This window comes from Eriocheir sinensis, chromosome 59 (genome assembly GCF_024679095.1).
Source record: "Eriocheir sinensis breed Jianghai 21 chromosome 59, ASM2467909v1, whole genome shotgun sequence".
Classification (NCBI taxonomy): domain Eukaryota; kingdom Metazoa; phylum Arthropoda; class Malacostraca; order Decapoda; family Varunidae; genus Eriocheir; species Eriocheir sinensis.
In genome coordinates this window covers 11,024,851-11,042,259 of record NC_066567.1, presented here as the reverse complement: position 1 = coordinate 11,042,259, position 17,409 = coordinate 11,024,851, and the positions used below count along the sequence as shown (strand labels likewise).

General features: G+C 43.5%; 1 protein-coding gene across 1 annotated transcript in view; it reads left to right on the top strand.

The window, feature by feature from the left end:
• Positions 1–15,961, top strand: part of LOC126985197 (HEAT repeat-containing protein 1-like) — a 125,256-nt gene extending 109,295 nt beyond the window's left edge. Inside the window, exon 23 of the mRNA XM_050839754.1 lies at positions 14,491–15,961. Within this exon, the coding sequence (XP_050695711.1) occupies positions 14,491–14,697 (207 nt within the window). The 3' untranslated portion in view covers positions 14,698–15,961. The remainder of the gene's footprint in view (positions 1–14,490) is intronic.
• The last annotated feature ends 1,448 nt before the right edge of the window (positions 15,962–17,409 follow it).

Here is a 17,409-nt window from a genome sequence, read left to right as displayed (position 1 = left end):
AGACCAACTTGGTTGGCTAGATTTCAATCGCTGATAGAGTCGGTCTGTCGGCTCCCTGCTATGGGCCGCCTTTGGCAAATGCCCATGCTCCCTCACACAAGAAGGAGCAACCCCCCCCCCCCCCCCCCCCTCATGAGGCGTGAGGATGGGAGGGGTGGAGGAGGAGGGGGGAAAAGATGGGAGGGAGGGAGGAGGAGGAGGGTCAAAATGATGGGAGGAAACTGAAAGAAGGAAGGCAAGGAAAGAAATACAACTGAAGTAAAAATAGTGTGTGCGTGTGCATGTATTCACCTAGTTTTAGTTTTACAGGGCCTGGGCTTTACACTCGTGTGGTCCCGTCCCCGTATCTGCATTTATCCAACTTTTCCTTAAAGCTTTGCACACTCCTCGCCGATACTACATCCTCACTCAGTCTGTTCCAAACCTCTATACTTCTTTGTGGGAATATATTTTTTTTATGTCTCTCAAGCATCTCCCCTTCCTAAATTTTTTACTATGTCCTCTTGTGTTCCTGATGGTAATTTCTTCTTTTAGTAGTAACTCTTCGTTATCTACTTCCATTTTGCTCAATAATTTGTAGATTTATATTAGGTCTCCCCTGCCTCTTCTTTGTTCTACAGTACCCTCTCGAGTTTCGCACTTGCTTCATTCCGAAGGTATAGCGCTAAACTCGAGGATCACAAAACTCGAGGTATTGAAATACATGAAAAAGCGCATATTGGTTCCAGCCTGTGGAAAACATTCTTTTTTTTTTTTCGACTTGACTCTTGTTATCACAATTTTTTTTGAATTTACTCTCTTGTTATCTCAAAATATGTACCTTGTTAATAGGCAGAAAATAGGAAGTAAGAACAGTTTGTTTTCAAGCCACAGTTGAAGGCGGCTGCCTTACAATTGGCTGGCAGTTCTGAATACACGCTTGTGATCCACGTGGTGTCGTCTGCTAATGTAAGGGTGGTTGCTCACAGTCACCTGTGGTACAGTTGGACAAACCTATAGCTTCTGGTAGTTTTCTGTGTGTTATGGTATAATCTGCTAACTCTTTCTGTTATATATCATCAAATCACTAACATCATGATTGACTTGTCAATGCCTATTGATTGTAAACTGCCGCCGCAATCGCAAAATAGCTCGCAGAGAGGTTCAACTTGCTTACTGCTTCCATATTTCCCTCACCGCTCACAAAGACCACAAGCGGACAAAAAAGAACAAATCCAGGCAAATTAACACTTTTAATGCTGTGTATCCCCACAGCGTGCATGCGTGGTGGACAGCAGAATGACTAATTTCAGCGGGAAGATATTTCTTGCAACACTGGCCAGTGTATAGTGGACCTTCTTCTTCTTTTGACCTGTAATGCTTTGTATTGCTTCTTAGGTCCTCCTCCTCCACACTTTTATGCTTCACAACATGCACTTAGGGCCACTTTCACAGTAATTTTGTTTGTATTGATTGTTACCAATGGCGGCGATCACCGCTCTAGTATTTCCACGTGAAACTGGCCGATGGGTAGTGATGTGATGTGATGTGATGGTGTTGGAGGTATTCCCTTTACAACGGCACCTCGTGGCGGCTGCGGGGTTAGCCTCGCCCCGCACCTTACCACACACTCTCAACACCTGTCGCTTTCTCTGCAGCCACCACTACCCCATAGGCCAATTTCATGTGGAAAACTATAGCGTCGATCGCCGCCATTGGTAACGATCAAAACAAACAAAGTGACTGTGAAAGCGGCCCTTATTTACTTCAAAGTGCGCACTTAAACACTTCACCCTGAACTTAGGTGTTTTTCTGTTCTTTTCTTTCCCTGATTTTTGTTTTCTATGCCCTTTTGCTATTTTCCACTGTTATTTTTCACCGTCGCTGCCATGCATTACAGGTCAAAAGAAGAAGAAGAAGAGGAAGACATCACTGGGAGATCTACAATTTTCATAGACTTGAGAAAAAAGTTTTTTGGACTGTGGTTCCCCAGCACGGGGTGTTCTCTTATCTTGTTAATCAAGTAGCAAGCAAAGCAGCTCTGCCAGTCCATTTTACGAGTCTCTTGGTGGTCCATCTTCCATTGCTCCTCACTCCTCAGCCACTGCCGTCGTCTGTTTTTTTACATACACCCTTAGGTACCCACGCTCGTACCCACAACCACAGTTGCCCATAGTCCCAATGGTTGGACACCGCCTTTAAGGCAGCTCGCATGATGCCGACGGTAGGTAGACGTGACCCGTACATGTCAAAGGAGCGCGAAACTTGTGGCGGTAATGCGCAAAAGTCATGATGGTAAGAATATAGGACTAAGCACTAAACTCGAGGATCGCGAAACTCAGATGGCGCAAAACTCGAGAGGGTACTGTAGTTTGTTAAGTCCATTTCCTTTAGTCTTTCCTCGTATGTCAATCCCTCCAGCTCTGGAACCATTTTTGTTGCCATCCTTTGTATTCTTTCTAGTTTCTTTATGTGTTTCTTCTTATGAGGAGACCACACTGCCTCCACATTTTTTTTTTTTTTTTTTTTTTTTTACAGCAAAGGAGACAGTTCAAGGGCACACAAAAAGCAAACATTAATGAAAAAAAAAGCCCGCTACTCACTGCTCCTAAAAAGAATCCAAAGAGGTGGCCGAAAGATAGGTCAGTTTTGGGAGGAGAGGTGTCCTGATACCCTCCTCTTGAAAGAGTTTAAGTCGTAGGCAGGAGGAAATACAGATGAAGGAAGATTGTTCCAGAGTTTACCAGCGTGAGGGATGAAAGAGTGAAGATGCTGGTTAACTCTTGCATAAGGGGTTTGGACAGTATAGGGATGAGCATGAGTAGAAAGTCGAGTGCAGCGGGGCCGCGGAAGGGGGGGAGGCATGCAGTTAGCAAGTTCAGAAGAGCAGTCAGCATGGAAATATCGATAGAAGATAGAAAGAGAGGCAACATTGCGGCGGAATTTAAGAGGTAGAAGACTATCAGTATGAGGAGGAGAGCTGATGAGACGAAGAGCCTTAGCCTCCACTCTGTCCAGAAGAGCTGTGTGAGTGGAGCCCCCACACATGAGATGCATACTCCATACGAGGGCGGACAAGGCCCCTGTATATGGACAGCAACTGTGCAGCGGAGAAGAACTGGCGGAGACGGTACAGAACGCCCAGCCTCGAGGAAGCTGATTTAGTAAGAGATGAGATATGAAGTTTCCAGTTGAGATTTTGAGTTAAGGATAAACCGAGAATGTTTAGTGTTGAGGAAGGTGATAGCTGGGTGTTGTCAAAGAATAGGGGATAGTTGTTTGGAAGATTGTGTCGAGTGGATAGGTGGAGAAACTGTGTTTTTGAGGCGTTGAAGGACACCAGGTTCTTCTTGCCCCAATCGGAAATAATAGTAAGGTCTGAGGCTAAGCGTTCTGCAGTCTCCAGCCTTGAGTCGTTAAGTTCCTGAAGGGTGGGTCTTCTATTAAAAGAAGTTGAATAATGCAGAGTGGAATCATCGGCGTAGGAGGAATGGATAGGACAGTTCCTTTTGGAAAGAAGATCATCAATGAACAACAGAAAAAGAGTGGGAGATAGGACAGAACCCTGTGGGACACCACTGTTAATAGATTTAGGAGAAGAACAGTGACCGTCTACCACGGCAGAAATAGAACGGTCAGAAAGGAAACTGGAGATAAAGGTACAGAGAGAAGGATAGAAACCGTGGGAGGGTAGTTTTGAAAGCAAAGATTTGTGCCAGACCCTATCAAAAAGCTTTTGATATGTCCAGCGCAATAGCAAAAGTTTCACCGAAACGGCTAAGAGACGATGACCAAGAGTCAGTTAAGAAGGCTAGGAGATCACCAGTAGAACGCCCCTTGCGGAACCCATACTGGCGATCAGATAGAAGGTCAGAAGTGGAAAGGTGCTTTTGAATCTTCCGTTAAGGATTGATTCAAAAGCTTTAGATAGACAAGAAAGTAAAGCTATAGGACGGTAGTTTGAGGGATTGGAGTGGTCACCCTTCTTAGGTACAGGCTGTATGAAGGCATACTTCCAGCAAGAAGGAAAGGTAGATGTTGACAGGCAGAGGCGAAAGAGTTTGGCCAGGCAGGGTGACAGCACGGAGGCACAGTTTTTAAGGACAATAGGAGGCACTCCATCAGGTCCATAAGCCTTCTGAGGATTGAGGCCAGAGAGGGCATAGAAAACATCATTTTGAAGAATCTTTATAACAGGCAAAAAGGAGTCAGAGGGGGGATGAGTAGGAGGAATATGCCCAGAATCGTCCAGAGTGGAGTTTTTAGAAAAAGTTTGAGAGAAGAGTTCAGCCTTAGAGATAGATGAGACGGCAGTGTTGCCATCAGGACTGAGGAGTGGAGGGAAAGATGAAGAAGTGAAGTTGGAGGAGATGTTTTTGGCTAGATGCCAGAAGTCACGGGAAGAGTTAGAGAAAGCAAGGTTTTGACATTTTCTATTAATGAAAGAATTTTTGGTTAGTCGGAGAATAGATTTGGCACGATTTCGGGCAGAAATGTAAAGTTCATAATTAGCATTAGTTTGAAGGCTCTGGTACTTTTTGTGAGCTACCTCTCTATCATTGACAGCACGAGAACAAGCGTGATTAAACCAAGGCTTTTTTGCGTGAGGAGTAGAGAAAGAACGAGGAATGTATGCCTCCATTCCAGAGACAATCACCTCTGTGATGCGCTGAGCACACACAGAGGGGTCTCTATCCTGGAAGCAATAATCATTCCACGGGAAATCGGAAAAGTGCATCCTCAGGTTGTCCCACCGAGCTGAAGCAAAATGCCAGAAGCATCGCCTCTTCGGTGGGTCCAGAGGGTGTACAGGAGCGATAGGACAGGATGCAGAAATAAGATTGTGATCGGAGGAGCCCAACGGAGAGAACAGTTTGACAGAATAAGCAGAAGGGTTTGAGGTAAGGAAGAGGTCTAGAATGTTGGGCCGATCTCCAAGACGGTCGGGAATACGTGTAGGGTGCTGGACCAACTGCTCTAGGTCGTTGAGGATAGCAAAGTTGTAGGCTTGTTCACCAGGATGGTCAGTGAAAGAGGATGAAAGCCAAAGCTGGTGGTGAACATTGAAATCTCCTAGGATGGAGATTTCAGCGAAGGGAGAGTGGGTCAAGATGTGCTCCACTTTAGAATTCAAATAGTCAAAGAATTTTACATACTCCAACTTTGGTCTGATCATAGTGGTAATTATTTTTTTCATCATATCCTTATCCATGTGTGTGTGTGTGTGTGACAAAGATGGAAAATGCAAGAGAGAGAGAGAGAGAGAGAGAGAGAGAGAGAGAGAGAGAGAGAGAGAGAGAGAGAGAGAGAGAGAGAGAGAGAGAGAGAGCTGTCCTCAGGGGCTAACCTCACACTCTCATCAGAAGAAATTTTGGGGCCGATAAGACGGGGATGAGGAGGGGCAGGGAAGGCAGGTACGGGGAGAGTGAGGTGGCTGTGGACGATGAATTGGTATAAATTTGAAAAGATTAGAAAAACAGAGAGCCCAGCTCAGGTGTTCGAGTGACAACGGCCCCGACTGTACCAGAACTTTGAGATCGGACTTATGAGGAGAGACTCAATAGCATGGGGCTCACAACCCTGGAAAGAAGAAGAGAAAGGGGGGATCTGATAGCAGTGTACAGGGTGGCGAACAGAGTGGAGCATTTGGACAGAGAGGATCTGTGTATGTGGAACGAGAGAGGAACAAGAGGACATGGAAAGAAGTTGAGGGCGACCACGTGTAGGAGAGATGTGAAAAAGTTTAGCTTCCCAAACAGAAGCATTGAGCTATGGAATAGACTGGAAGAGGAGGTGGTCTGTGCAAGAAACATTCATGATTTTAAGGAAAAGTTGGATGAGTGGATATGGAGACGGGACAGCGCGAGCGTAGTTCTTTTCTGTATGTCACAACTAGGTAAATACAACCAGGTAAATACATGTTCTTTCAAGCACACCAACTCACACACACACCACATGAGCGTAAAGCCCGGGTCCTGTAAAACTATAACCAGGTAAATACACACACACACACACACACACACACAGCGGTATCATCAGTCAAGCTCTTCCCTCTTCGTCGAAGCGTCACTTAGAGAGTGTGTTTCCGTTAAGAGGTAGCCTATTATCAAACGCTATTTTCTCTTCCCCCTTCCAAGCTATCTTTCCATGTAGTGTTGGTACTACTGCAAATCAAACAAACGTTGAAAACCGAAACAGTAATGCATTTTAGGTACATTTCTATAATGGAAAATATTGTGTGGCAAATACTTATGTAAGCATGCAGTGCTTGATACAGTGACATACACTATATATATATATATATATATATATATATATATATATATATATATATATATATATATATATATATATATATATATATATATATATATCAGAAAATTTACATTGATGCGTTTAATTGGTTGGTACCCGTGGCGATGCTTGTTTCGCTCTCAGCTCATCCCGTCACCTGTGGGCGGAGCTTAGGAGACCTCCTTAGAATAAACTGATTTTCTTTTCTTTATTCTTCTCCTGTTCCATGAGACATCTCTTTCTCCCTTCGTTATTTCTCCTTTGTAAATATATTTTTAACTAGCTTTAAAGCTCCTATCAGTGGGTGGGAAATGGTATCATCTATGTTGCTGAGCTTTGCTTATAAGCTCCACCCACAGGTGACGTCACAAGTTTGGAGATTGGCTGTGGGAAGCCCAGCACGAGTACCACATACAACCACATACTCGTACAGACTTGGGAAACATGCGCCTGTCAGTCCATCACTTTAAAATTTATCTCAGCAATCTTCATGCTTATGGTTCGAAGTGCCAGCCTTACAGACACTCAAAAAAGAGAACTGTTGTAAATAGTTGAGATGGAAGAGCGGGGCGTGCTGGTTGAGAGGTGTGTTTCAGTGTTGGCTTAAATTATCATAGCAACAGTGAAGTCTTGAATAAACAGAAAAAAATAATGTTTCTCGCATTGTATGACTTTTTTATTTAAGGCCTAGAAAATTTAAATTGTTCTTATACCCAATTAATAATACAGCAACATGGAATGTATGGAATGACAATGTATGGAGGAAGGATAGGAAGGGTAAAGGTGGTGGAGGAGTGATGATAATGACGAGGAAGGAGGTATTAGTGAAGTCATTAGTATATGGAGAAGAAAAGACGGAAATAGTGAGTGTTAATCTGGAGAACAAAAACAGAGAAATGATGACAATAATAGCAACCTATGTACCACCAAGAACAAACTCATGGAGTAAAGAAGAATATGAGACCATGATTGAAGATACCATTCAGAGTTTGAGAAGGTTACTCAAAGCAAACAAAAGTCTTGTTAGTTGGAGACTTCAACTGTAAGGAATTAAATTGGGAAACATTTGAAAGTGGAGGTAGTGAAACGGCATGGGGGAAAGATCTAAGATTGACTATAGAAAGCTTGATGATGCAGTGGGTGACGGAGAACACAAGATACAGGAATGATGATGAACCGGCGAGACTGGACCTGGTGCTAACAAAGGGAATGCACTTGTTAAATGAATTAAGATACGTGTGTCCCCTGGGAAAGAGCAATCACGTGATAATAGAGATGGAAACAGAGGAGGAAGGCATTGAGGGGGACGAATCATATAAAAGAAACAGGAGAAACTATAGGAAGGCGGACATAGAAAATCTTAAGAAATATTATGAAGAGCTAGACTGGGAAAAGTTTAAGAGAACAAGGGAGGTGCAGGAAAAGTATGATATTTTTATGGAAGCGTATGGAACAGGTGTCATGAAATGTGTCCCATTGTATAAACCCAAAGAAAGAGGAAAGAAGGATTGATTTAATGCAAAATGTGAAGCTGCAAAGGAAAAAAAGAGACAAAGTGTGGAAGAGAGTGAAAAGAAATAAGAATCAAATAAGATTTTAAGATAGCAAGAAATTAATACATGAAAATAAAGAGAGAAGAAGAGAAAGGATATGAAAAGGATATTGTTGAAAAGTGCAAGGAAGAACCTAAACTGTTTTATGGATTCATAAATGGAAAAATCAACCAAGGGAAAAAATAGAAAGACTGAAATAAGAAAATTGAAGATCCTAAAGACATGACTGAGCTGCTAAACAAGAGGTTCCTGCAAGTTTTTACAAAAAAATCACAATTCAGTGAACCACAAGATGACAAGATAAATGCTCAAATGGATGAAGTCATAGTAACTAAAGAGGAGATACAGGTAACTCGATTTACGCAAGTTTGGTTTACGCGTTTTTTTAAATAACGCTGGATCCAAAATCCAAATAAATGTTTAATTTACACCTTTTTTTCACTTATACGCTACTCAACAATAGGGGTGCGCAGGCACCGGTACCAGTACCAGTACTAATGGTACCAGATATACGGTACGGTACCGGTACCAATACTAGCCAGTCGCTCATGGTGTCCCTCATTCCTTCCTCACACGAGTGAGGCTGAGACTGAGTGCCTGAGTGGATATCTCGGTGATATGGATATTCTCTCTCTCTCTCTCTCTCTCTCTCTCTCTCTCTCTCTCTCTCTCTCTCTCTCTACTGAATGAATATTTATTTTTCGATAGAAACCTACCTCTTGTTTGATTTACATTGTTTTTGATTTACGCGACCTCTTCAAGGACACGATACTCGCGTAAATCGAGAGTTACCTGTATATAAAATAATGGAGGAGCTGGAGGAGAGGAAAGCAATAGGACCAGATGGAGTCTCAGGTTTTATACTGAAAAAATGCAGAAATCAGCTGGTTGGATCGGTATATGATATCATAATGTGCTCAATAACAACTGGTAAAGTACCAAAGGAGTGGCGGAGAGCTGAAGTGGTCCCTATATATAAGAGCAAGAAAAGGAAGAACCTTTGAACTACAGACCAGTATCATTGACCAGTATAGTTTGTAAAATATGCAAGAAAGTGACAGAGAAACAATGGCCAAATTTCTAGATGAACACAATATACAGTACAGTCAAGCCGCGTATGACATGGATTCGTAAGACGTGGTTTCCTATGACGCGGTGTGGTTTCAGAATCGTATGTTCAGATCACGCGGGTAAAACCATCTATGACGTGGTTCGTGGTCTCCCCTGGCCAAACGAGCGCAGAGTTGCCAGGTTGGATTTTTTTTCCCAAGGGGGAAAATCTCATGGTGGCAGTTAGGTTAGTTTTTTGGGAGGATTTCTATCCCATCTCTCTCTCTCTCGCGCTCTCTCCCCACACATTTTTGTATTCAGTAAGTTACAAATTATCCTCACTATCAGAATAGCCAAAATTTATAGATGTAGACAGAACTCGAGTCGGGTTGCTGCTGTACGCAGAAACGAACGAGAGTCGCTGCTGCTGTAACGCACTCAAATTCCAAGTCACAGTCATGCACTCCCCGACCACTCCGCATCTCTTCCCGTCAATCTTTTCACCCCCCTTTGCTCCTTTTTTCATGTAAAGTGGACCTGGCCCAACTGTCTATTCTGGCTGGCAAAAAGAAAGCAATCTGGCTAGCTAGCCTACTAAAATCTACAGCAGGCCGCTGCTGCACATCAGCCTGCTGGCAAACTGGCTTTTAAAAATCTAAATTGGTGTTCCCAGATCCTTTCCTTTCTTTTGTCTTTCTCGCTGCCCAGTCCAAAAGGGAAGAAATCAGAGACACGGTGTATAAAGAAACTAACGAGAGAGAGAGAGAGAGAGAGAGAGATCTTTGAAAGTGGTTGGTCACCACTACTTATTGCATTAATATGTGTGCCAAGTAATAGTTTTGTTGATTTCGGCTTGGCGGGGAAAGTAAATGGTTGGGCGGGATTGGGCGGTTTTTAGATGGAATGTGGCGGCGGTACGGCGGGTTCTCAGTCCCGACCTGACGAGTACGTGTCTAGTTAACCCCCCGGCCCCCGCATGGCAAGGAGTCGGCTTGCTTACCACACACGTGCTGCACAATGGCTTGCAAGATTTGCCTACTAACGTACAAGCATATGTGCTGAGTCAAGAAATGGATGTTGGCAGTGGCCGACTGGATAAGGTGGTGAGCGTGGGGTCGGACTGAACAATATCAACAGGCAGATAATGCCTACCGGTGCACTCAGGTTAGAACGAACAAAGGAAAAAAAAATAGGTGTGGTGGGGCAAAATGGCAACGGCCAGAACCAAATTGTATTTTCTCCATAGGTTTGGTTATTTCTACGGCGCAGTTTCCTATGGCACGGCAGTTGCTCAGAACCAATTAACCGCGCCATACTCGACTTGACTGTAATTACAGAAAAACAGTATGGTTTTAGAAAAGGGCATTCATGTGTAACAAACTTACTGAGCTTTTACTCAAGAGTGACAGACATAACACAGGAGAGGGATGGCTGGGCGGATTGCGTGTATCTGGACCTGAAAAAGGCTTTTGAAAAAGTTCCACATACAAGACTATTATGGGAGCTGAAAAATAAAGGAGGATTGAAAGGGAAAATGAAAAACTGGATGGAAAGTTATTTAACCCGTAGCGTACCTCCCTATGTGATATAAAGGTGACCCCCAGTACTGTACTGGGAGTAAAAAAAAATTATTGGTTAAATCCCTTCAAACTGACCCCAGTAACAAGGAAAACAGGTTCATTCCACTGGTGTGGTAGTGGTGTCATCTGCCATCCGGTATCATGAGACATCCCATCCTTATTTTCGCATCGCGGAACCCAAAATTTACTATCACAGAGTGACTAAGTGAAGCATCAAAGTGTAAAAAAGTACCAATGAGGACCTAAAAAGCAATTCAAAGCAGAACAGGTCACAAGAAGAAGGAGTGATTGTTGATATCCTCGTTATATACATACATGCATCGTCATTTGCTTTTGTAATAAAGTAAATAAACTTGGGTGGCACAAATCCCAACAAGCAGTCGATGAATAACACGGTGCAGGTAACTCTTGATTTACGTGAGTATTGTGTCCTTGAAGAGGTCGCGTAAATCAAAAACAATGTAAATCAAACATGAGGTAGAGGTTTCTATCGAAAAATAAATAAATATTCACTTCATTCAGTGGAGAGAGAGAGAGAAAGAAAATATCCATATCACCGAGATATCCACTGAGGCACTCAGTCTCAGCCTCACTCGTGTGAAGAAGAAATGAGGAACACCATGAGCGACTGGCTAGTATTGGTACCGGTACCGAGCAGCCTGGTACCAGTATCGAGCAGTCTGATACCGGTACTGTACTGTATAGCTGGTACCGTTGGTACCGGTACTGGTACCGGTACCTGCCCACCCCTATTGTTGAGTAGCGTGGCAGCGTGGACTGTATTGTTGTTCAAGTGGAGCACGGGAAGAACTGAGCTCAGCTGTGTGGCCGCGGCGCCGTGTGAGTCCAGTTGCATGAGACATCTGGTGGCCACTCCATAAAATATCGCGTATAAGTGAAAAAACGTGTAAATTAAACATTTATTTGGATTTTGGACCCCGCGTTATTTCAAAAACGCGTAAACCAAACTCACGTAAATCGACAGTTACCTGTACTCTGTCGAAATTCATGTATATATTCAGATAGGATGTCTCATGACATCACACCGGCTTGGCTCGCGGCTCACCCTTGTGCGTACGAAAATGGTTCCGTAATTCAATACTTGGTAACCATGATAGTGTGTGTGTGTGTGTGTGTGTGTGACTGGCTCAAGGTCACTACTCGTCTGACCTCACTATGATAATCAGACGTTTTCACTTTGTTCGGACTTGATTTCGTTGGGTTTCCCTTTCTTCCCAGTGGGTCGGCGTCACCCCTGGGGCCCCTGGGGGCATATTGGCCTGGGAGAGGCTAGGCTGACTCACAAGTTGATGCTCAGTATCCGTATGAGCATCTTGATGTGCACAGGAGCGTCCTTTCAATTGCGATTAATTACGGTAATTTGCAAACGCGTCTGACGCGTCAACGGTATATAATTGCAAATCGCTTTTAACGTGTGAGATGCATCAACGGTAATTTACGGGTTAAGGGGAAGAGAGATGAGAACAGTAGTAAAGGACATGAAATTGGAATGGAGAATTGTAGATAGTGGAGTGCCTCAAGGATCAGTATTGGCACCAATACTTTTCCTAGTGCAGTACCCTCTCGAGTTTCGTGCTATCCAAGTTTCGCGATCCTCGAGTTACGTACTCAATCCTAAATTCTTACCATCCCGACCTTCACGCATTATTGCCCCGAGTTTCACGTTGCTTTGACATGCACGAGTTACGTGCAATTGCTTGAGGCGGTGTCACACTGGCTGTTTTCCTCCAACTGTTGGGGCTATTGGCAGCTGAGGTTGCCCGTGTGCCCAACTGGGAGCGAGTTGTTGGTTGTCCCTTCAGATGAAAAACGGTTGGGGATACGAGTTACCGCGCGGCTGTATGTAAACAAACAGACGACGGCAGTGGCTGAGGAGTGTGGAGCAGTGGAAAGTGGCGAACCAAGAAACTCATAAAGTAGACTGGCAGAGCTGCTTCGTTTACTATTTAATCAATACAGGGTGACTGCTTTGTTTATGTTGTGAATACAGACAAACGACCTTGGCTGTGTTTGATGCACACCCGGAAAAGTTGGGAGTTGTCGGTCGCCCCTATCGCTAATGCGGTTGAAGGAAAAAGGCTCAGTGTAACACCAGCAGCTTAAAGGCGTGCTCACACAAGCTAGTTTCTCGGGAATTTCCCACTGAAATTCTCTCAACAATTTTCTGCCTCAAATTTATCTTCAAGTTCGGTCACATGGAAGACTGTTGCATTCTGGGATATCAGCTGAAAAGCAAAACAAACAATGGATCCAGACGTTTCAGAGTTTGTTTGCTTTGTTGTGTTTCCTTGAGAAAAGAAAAAAATGAAAAGAAAGCATTTGTTGGTTCCTGAGTGGTTAGCCCGGAAACAAAGGGAGAGTGTGTTACAGCTTGAAGAAGAGGGTATCAGCTGATCGGTTTAGTAGCTATCTGGGTTTTTTTTTTTCCAGTACCACAATGAGTTCCACGAAGCTAGATAAGCTTGGAGTAATTAGGTTGAGCAGGTCTTGGACTTGAGTCTTGCCCAAGCATAGCCACTCCATTACTGTTAATTACATGCAATGAGAACGTAGCAGTGAAGACCAAGACATGATAATGGAGTGGCTACGATAGGGCAAGACTCAAGTCCAAGACCTGCTCAACCTGGTTACTCCAAGCTTATCTAGCTTCGTGGAACTCATTGTGGTACTGGAAAAAAACACTCAGATAGCTGATACTCTATTCTTCTTCTTGTGACCACAACTTACCGACCTCACGAGGAAATAACCGACATGCTGGCGACTTGAGTTTCTGACTAGAATTTCAATGAGTTTCCCGTGAAATGCAGCCGACTTTGAATCTCTGTACAAAATTCTTGAGAAACTAGCAGTTGGGTGACTGTGTTCACACGTGCTGGGGTGAGATTCACAGAGATGCATGCTAATGGCCCATGGTAGAAGCTACGAGCTAATGATTTAACTATCAACGTTGACTTATTCACAAAGATTTCGTTTTGTCATAGTTAGAGGCTGCTGATTGGATGAGCGCCGTTGATGACGTCATCGGACTCGGCCAGTCACAAGTGTGTATTCAGAACTGTCAGCCAATCGTAAGGCAGCCAGCTGCCTTCAGCTGCGGCTTCAAAACGTCCCGTTTTCTCTTCACATTTTCTGCCTTTTTACACGGTACGTATTTTGAGATAGCAAGGGAGTAAAGTGGGGAAAAAAGTCAGTTTCTCCACAGGCCGGAACAAATAAGCGCATTCTCAGTGTTTTCAATACCCCGAGTTTTGCGATCCACGAGTTTAGCCCTATACCTGCGGAACGAAGCAAGCGCGAAACTCGGAAGGGTACTGTAGTTTTATATTTTTTTAAAATATATCTTGCCAAATTATAGGTGCGTCTTATACTTCAGTGTGTCTTATATGGCAGGAAATATGGTAACTATCAACGTTCACTTCAGATTCACAAAACTTTTGCTTTGTCATAGTTAGAGGCCGCTGATTGGGTGAGCCCATCAATGACGTAATCGGACTCAGCGAATCACAAGGGTGTTTTCAGAACTCATCCAATTGTAAGGCAGCCACCTTCAGCTGCAGCTTCAAAAGAGTAAAGTGGGAAAAAAAGTCAGCTTCTCCATGGGCGGGAACAAATAAGAACTTTCTCTCTGTTTTCAATACCCCGAGTTTCACGATCCTCGAGTTTAGCGCTATACCTTCGGAACAAAGCAAGCGCGAAACTAGGGAGGGTATTGTAGATCTGTAATGCTACCTCACTGTTACATAAAGATATTAATGGTTGAAATGATGAATCACAATTTAGTACAAAGTCTATTTAGTACAAGTTTCTGTAGTACCTACCTTGTGTTAAGTCAAGGTTCTGCTGTAGTATAGTAATATTACTTAGTATTTCCAATCTTGCCCTCAATACCAATGCCTTCATTACCCCCACCATCACAGCCTCATTACTATTCACTGCGTCAATGCTGCTAGCACGTTCAGAACAGAAATAAGCTCATTACTGTACCTGATGTCTTCCCCTGCTATTCCTCACAGGTTGTGTTGGGGGCCTTGGAGGTGTTCCAGAGCCTGGTGGAGACGCTCGGCGAGGACTTCCTGAGGCCACTTTTGGCAGATGCCATTCCACCTATCTCGGAGGTTCTGGAGTCTACCAACCAGGAAGTGGAGTCGGCCACTCGAACTTTGTTTGGAAAAATGGAGGACATTTTAGGAGACCAGTTGAGGGCATATCTCAATTATTAGTTTATGAAATATGTCTGAGTATAAGTACTCCATTATCTGACATATTTGAGAGCAAAATTAGGGGATCATTTTAAAAGCTTGAATCAAAATTGTAACCCCTACATCCTGGGGGCGTCGGAGAACATTGCCAAACACATCACCTTAACCCTATATTTCCCATGAATATTTAAGTAAAGAAAATGAAATTTCTGACATCAGCATCAAGTACAAAGAATTTTCCCATAAAATATCTCAGAAAACATCAGCCATGAAGACATAAGAAAAGGGATTGACCCTCTGAATGCTTACAAAAGACACTTGAGGAATTAGTTGTACTGTTTACAGAAAGGCGTAGTGCAGGGTTGCAAAGTTTAGTTTTATGGATGGTTTATACTGTGTTGCTACTAACTTATCACCCCTAAACTCATCAGTAGTTGTTGTCAGGCTTGTTGCCCCTGGAGAGCCTGAACTAGTTCTTGAGAGGTAAGGTAATATGTGAGGTTTTAGTAAGGTAAATATCATTGTGAGACAACACAGAAAGAAGAGGTGATAACAGTTACTTCCCGTGAAACCCACAGAAGCTGATCAAAGGTAAAACTTGCCAAGCTCTTTGTCAGCTTTTTTAACATCTCAGAGCTGATGCATTTAAGGTAGTTTTGCAGTAATGTTACTATTTTCTTCTTTTAGTCCTGGTGATCATTACTTTCCTAAGTTATTTTATTTCTTTCAAAATATCTACACTGACACCTCATATGTAACCATTATTGAATTGGCAGTCATCATCATGCCCAATGTCCCTGCAGGAGCTCCAAGTCATTGTATGTAAACATGGTGGCAGGTCTTTTGTAACAATCCCTCAGGTAAGGTAAAGTATTTGATTTGGTAACCACTGGATGCAGTACCTGTAACATTCCTGCACATCAAGGAACTAAAGCAATGCATGAGATTTCCATAAATCATCATAAGATAAAGAAAAAAGCTGGTCACAACACAATTCTTCCTGTGAAACCCACAAAAGAACATGTTTGAAGGTAAAATTGAACCGAAGACTTTGTTGTACTTGAAGCTGTTGATAATGTCAGTTCACTGGTCTTTGGGAAGAATGACAAAGGAATAAGATTGCTGGAGCTGCAGCCTCCCAGTGACTCCAGATTTTAGGGTCATCTTATGCTGAGAATGTACCTCTAAACTCTTATCTTGAATGTTAATTTCTGGGGTTATCTTATACACCATTAGTCTTATTCACCATAAAATGTCATGATTATAATAAATTTTTTCACCCTGATTTGTGTTTTATTAACAATGCTTCTATACCAATTTTTCCATCAAATCTGCTGGTAGTCATAGACATTGCAATCTGTACATCCAGGGCAGAGTTGGGAGCATTTTTATTGGTTCTGCAGCCTTTCTCTTGATGTTCACTCCCTTCCCCTCCCATCTTCCTCCTAGCATCTGACCTGCTGCATGTGGCATGGGATGAAGGCAGGACCACTCATGGAGGTAGGATGGAGAAGGCGCCATCATGTGAGAAAAGCAAAATCACTCAAAGCACTGGCAACCATTCTGTGATTAGCGTGCAGCAGGTTGATGCAATGGTCGGCAACCTGCGGCTCTGGAGCCAGTGTCGCGTGATATATAGTCCATCCGTGAAATAGTATCGCCCAGGCTGGAGTAGGTAGGAAGACACCTACCGAACGGGCGCAAGCCACTCCCGGTGAGGTATATATGGGAGTTGAGAAGGGAGCTGAAGCCCTCCAAAGACCCTTCCCATGTCCTCACTCACCGTTTCCCTATTGTCTCACCAACACCGGAGAGTAGTTCAGCATGCTCTCTAAAGACAGATCTTCTCTCTATCCACACCACACTACATTCACACAACATATACACCTTTTCCCAAAATTCAAATTTCAAATTGGCGCACCTTCACTTTGCCTCGGAGTCCCCGCCTGGGGGGGGGGGACAACAAATTCCCCCAGGGAGGACTCCCCTTCTGGCTGCCGACCCGAGAGGTGTCTTGATAACTCCTCGAGCCTCTTTCTTCTCAATTTCTGCAACATTCGCGGTCTTCATTCTAATTTCCATTCTGTGGAACACCATCTCTCTTCTAAACCTCACCTTCTCTTCCTCACCAAAACACAGGTTTCTGAGGCTGCTGACAGCAATCTCTACTCTGTTCCCTCCTACTATCTCTATCCTAAATTTCAATCCAAAGCTGGATGTTGCGCCTACCTGCGCAACGACATCACTTGCTCTTGTGCCCACAACCTTGATTCTTTAGAATTTTCCACCATCTGGCTAAGACTTCATTGTCATTCTATTACTTTATAAATACATCTGTGCTGTTTATCTCTCACCTAACTACTATGTAAAATTCTTTGACTACTTGAACTCTAAAGTGGACCACATCTTGACCCACTCTCCCTTCACTTAAATCTCCATCCTAGGAGATTTCAATGTTCACCACCAGCTTTGGCTTTCATCCTCTTTCATTGACCATCCTGGTGAACAAGCCTACAACTTTGCTATCCTCAACGACCTAGAGCAGTTGGTCCAGCACCCTACACGTATTCCCGACTGTCTTGGAGACAGGCCCAACATTCTAGACCTCTTCCTTACCTCAAACCCTTCTGCTTATTCTGTCAAACTGTTCTCTCTGTTGGGCTCCATCGATCACAACCTTATTTCTGCATCCTGTCCTATCGCTCCTGTACACCCTCTGGACCCACCGAAGAG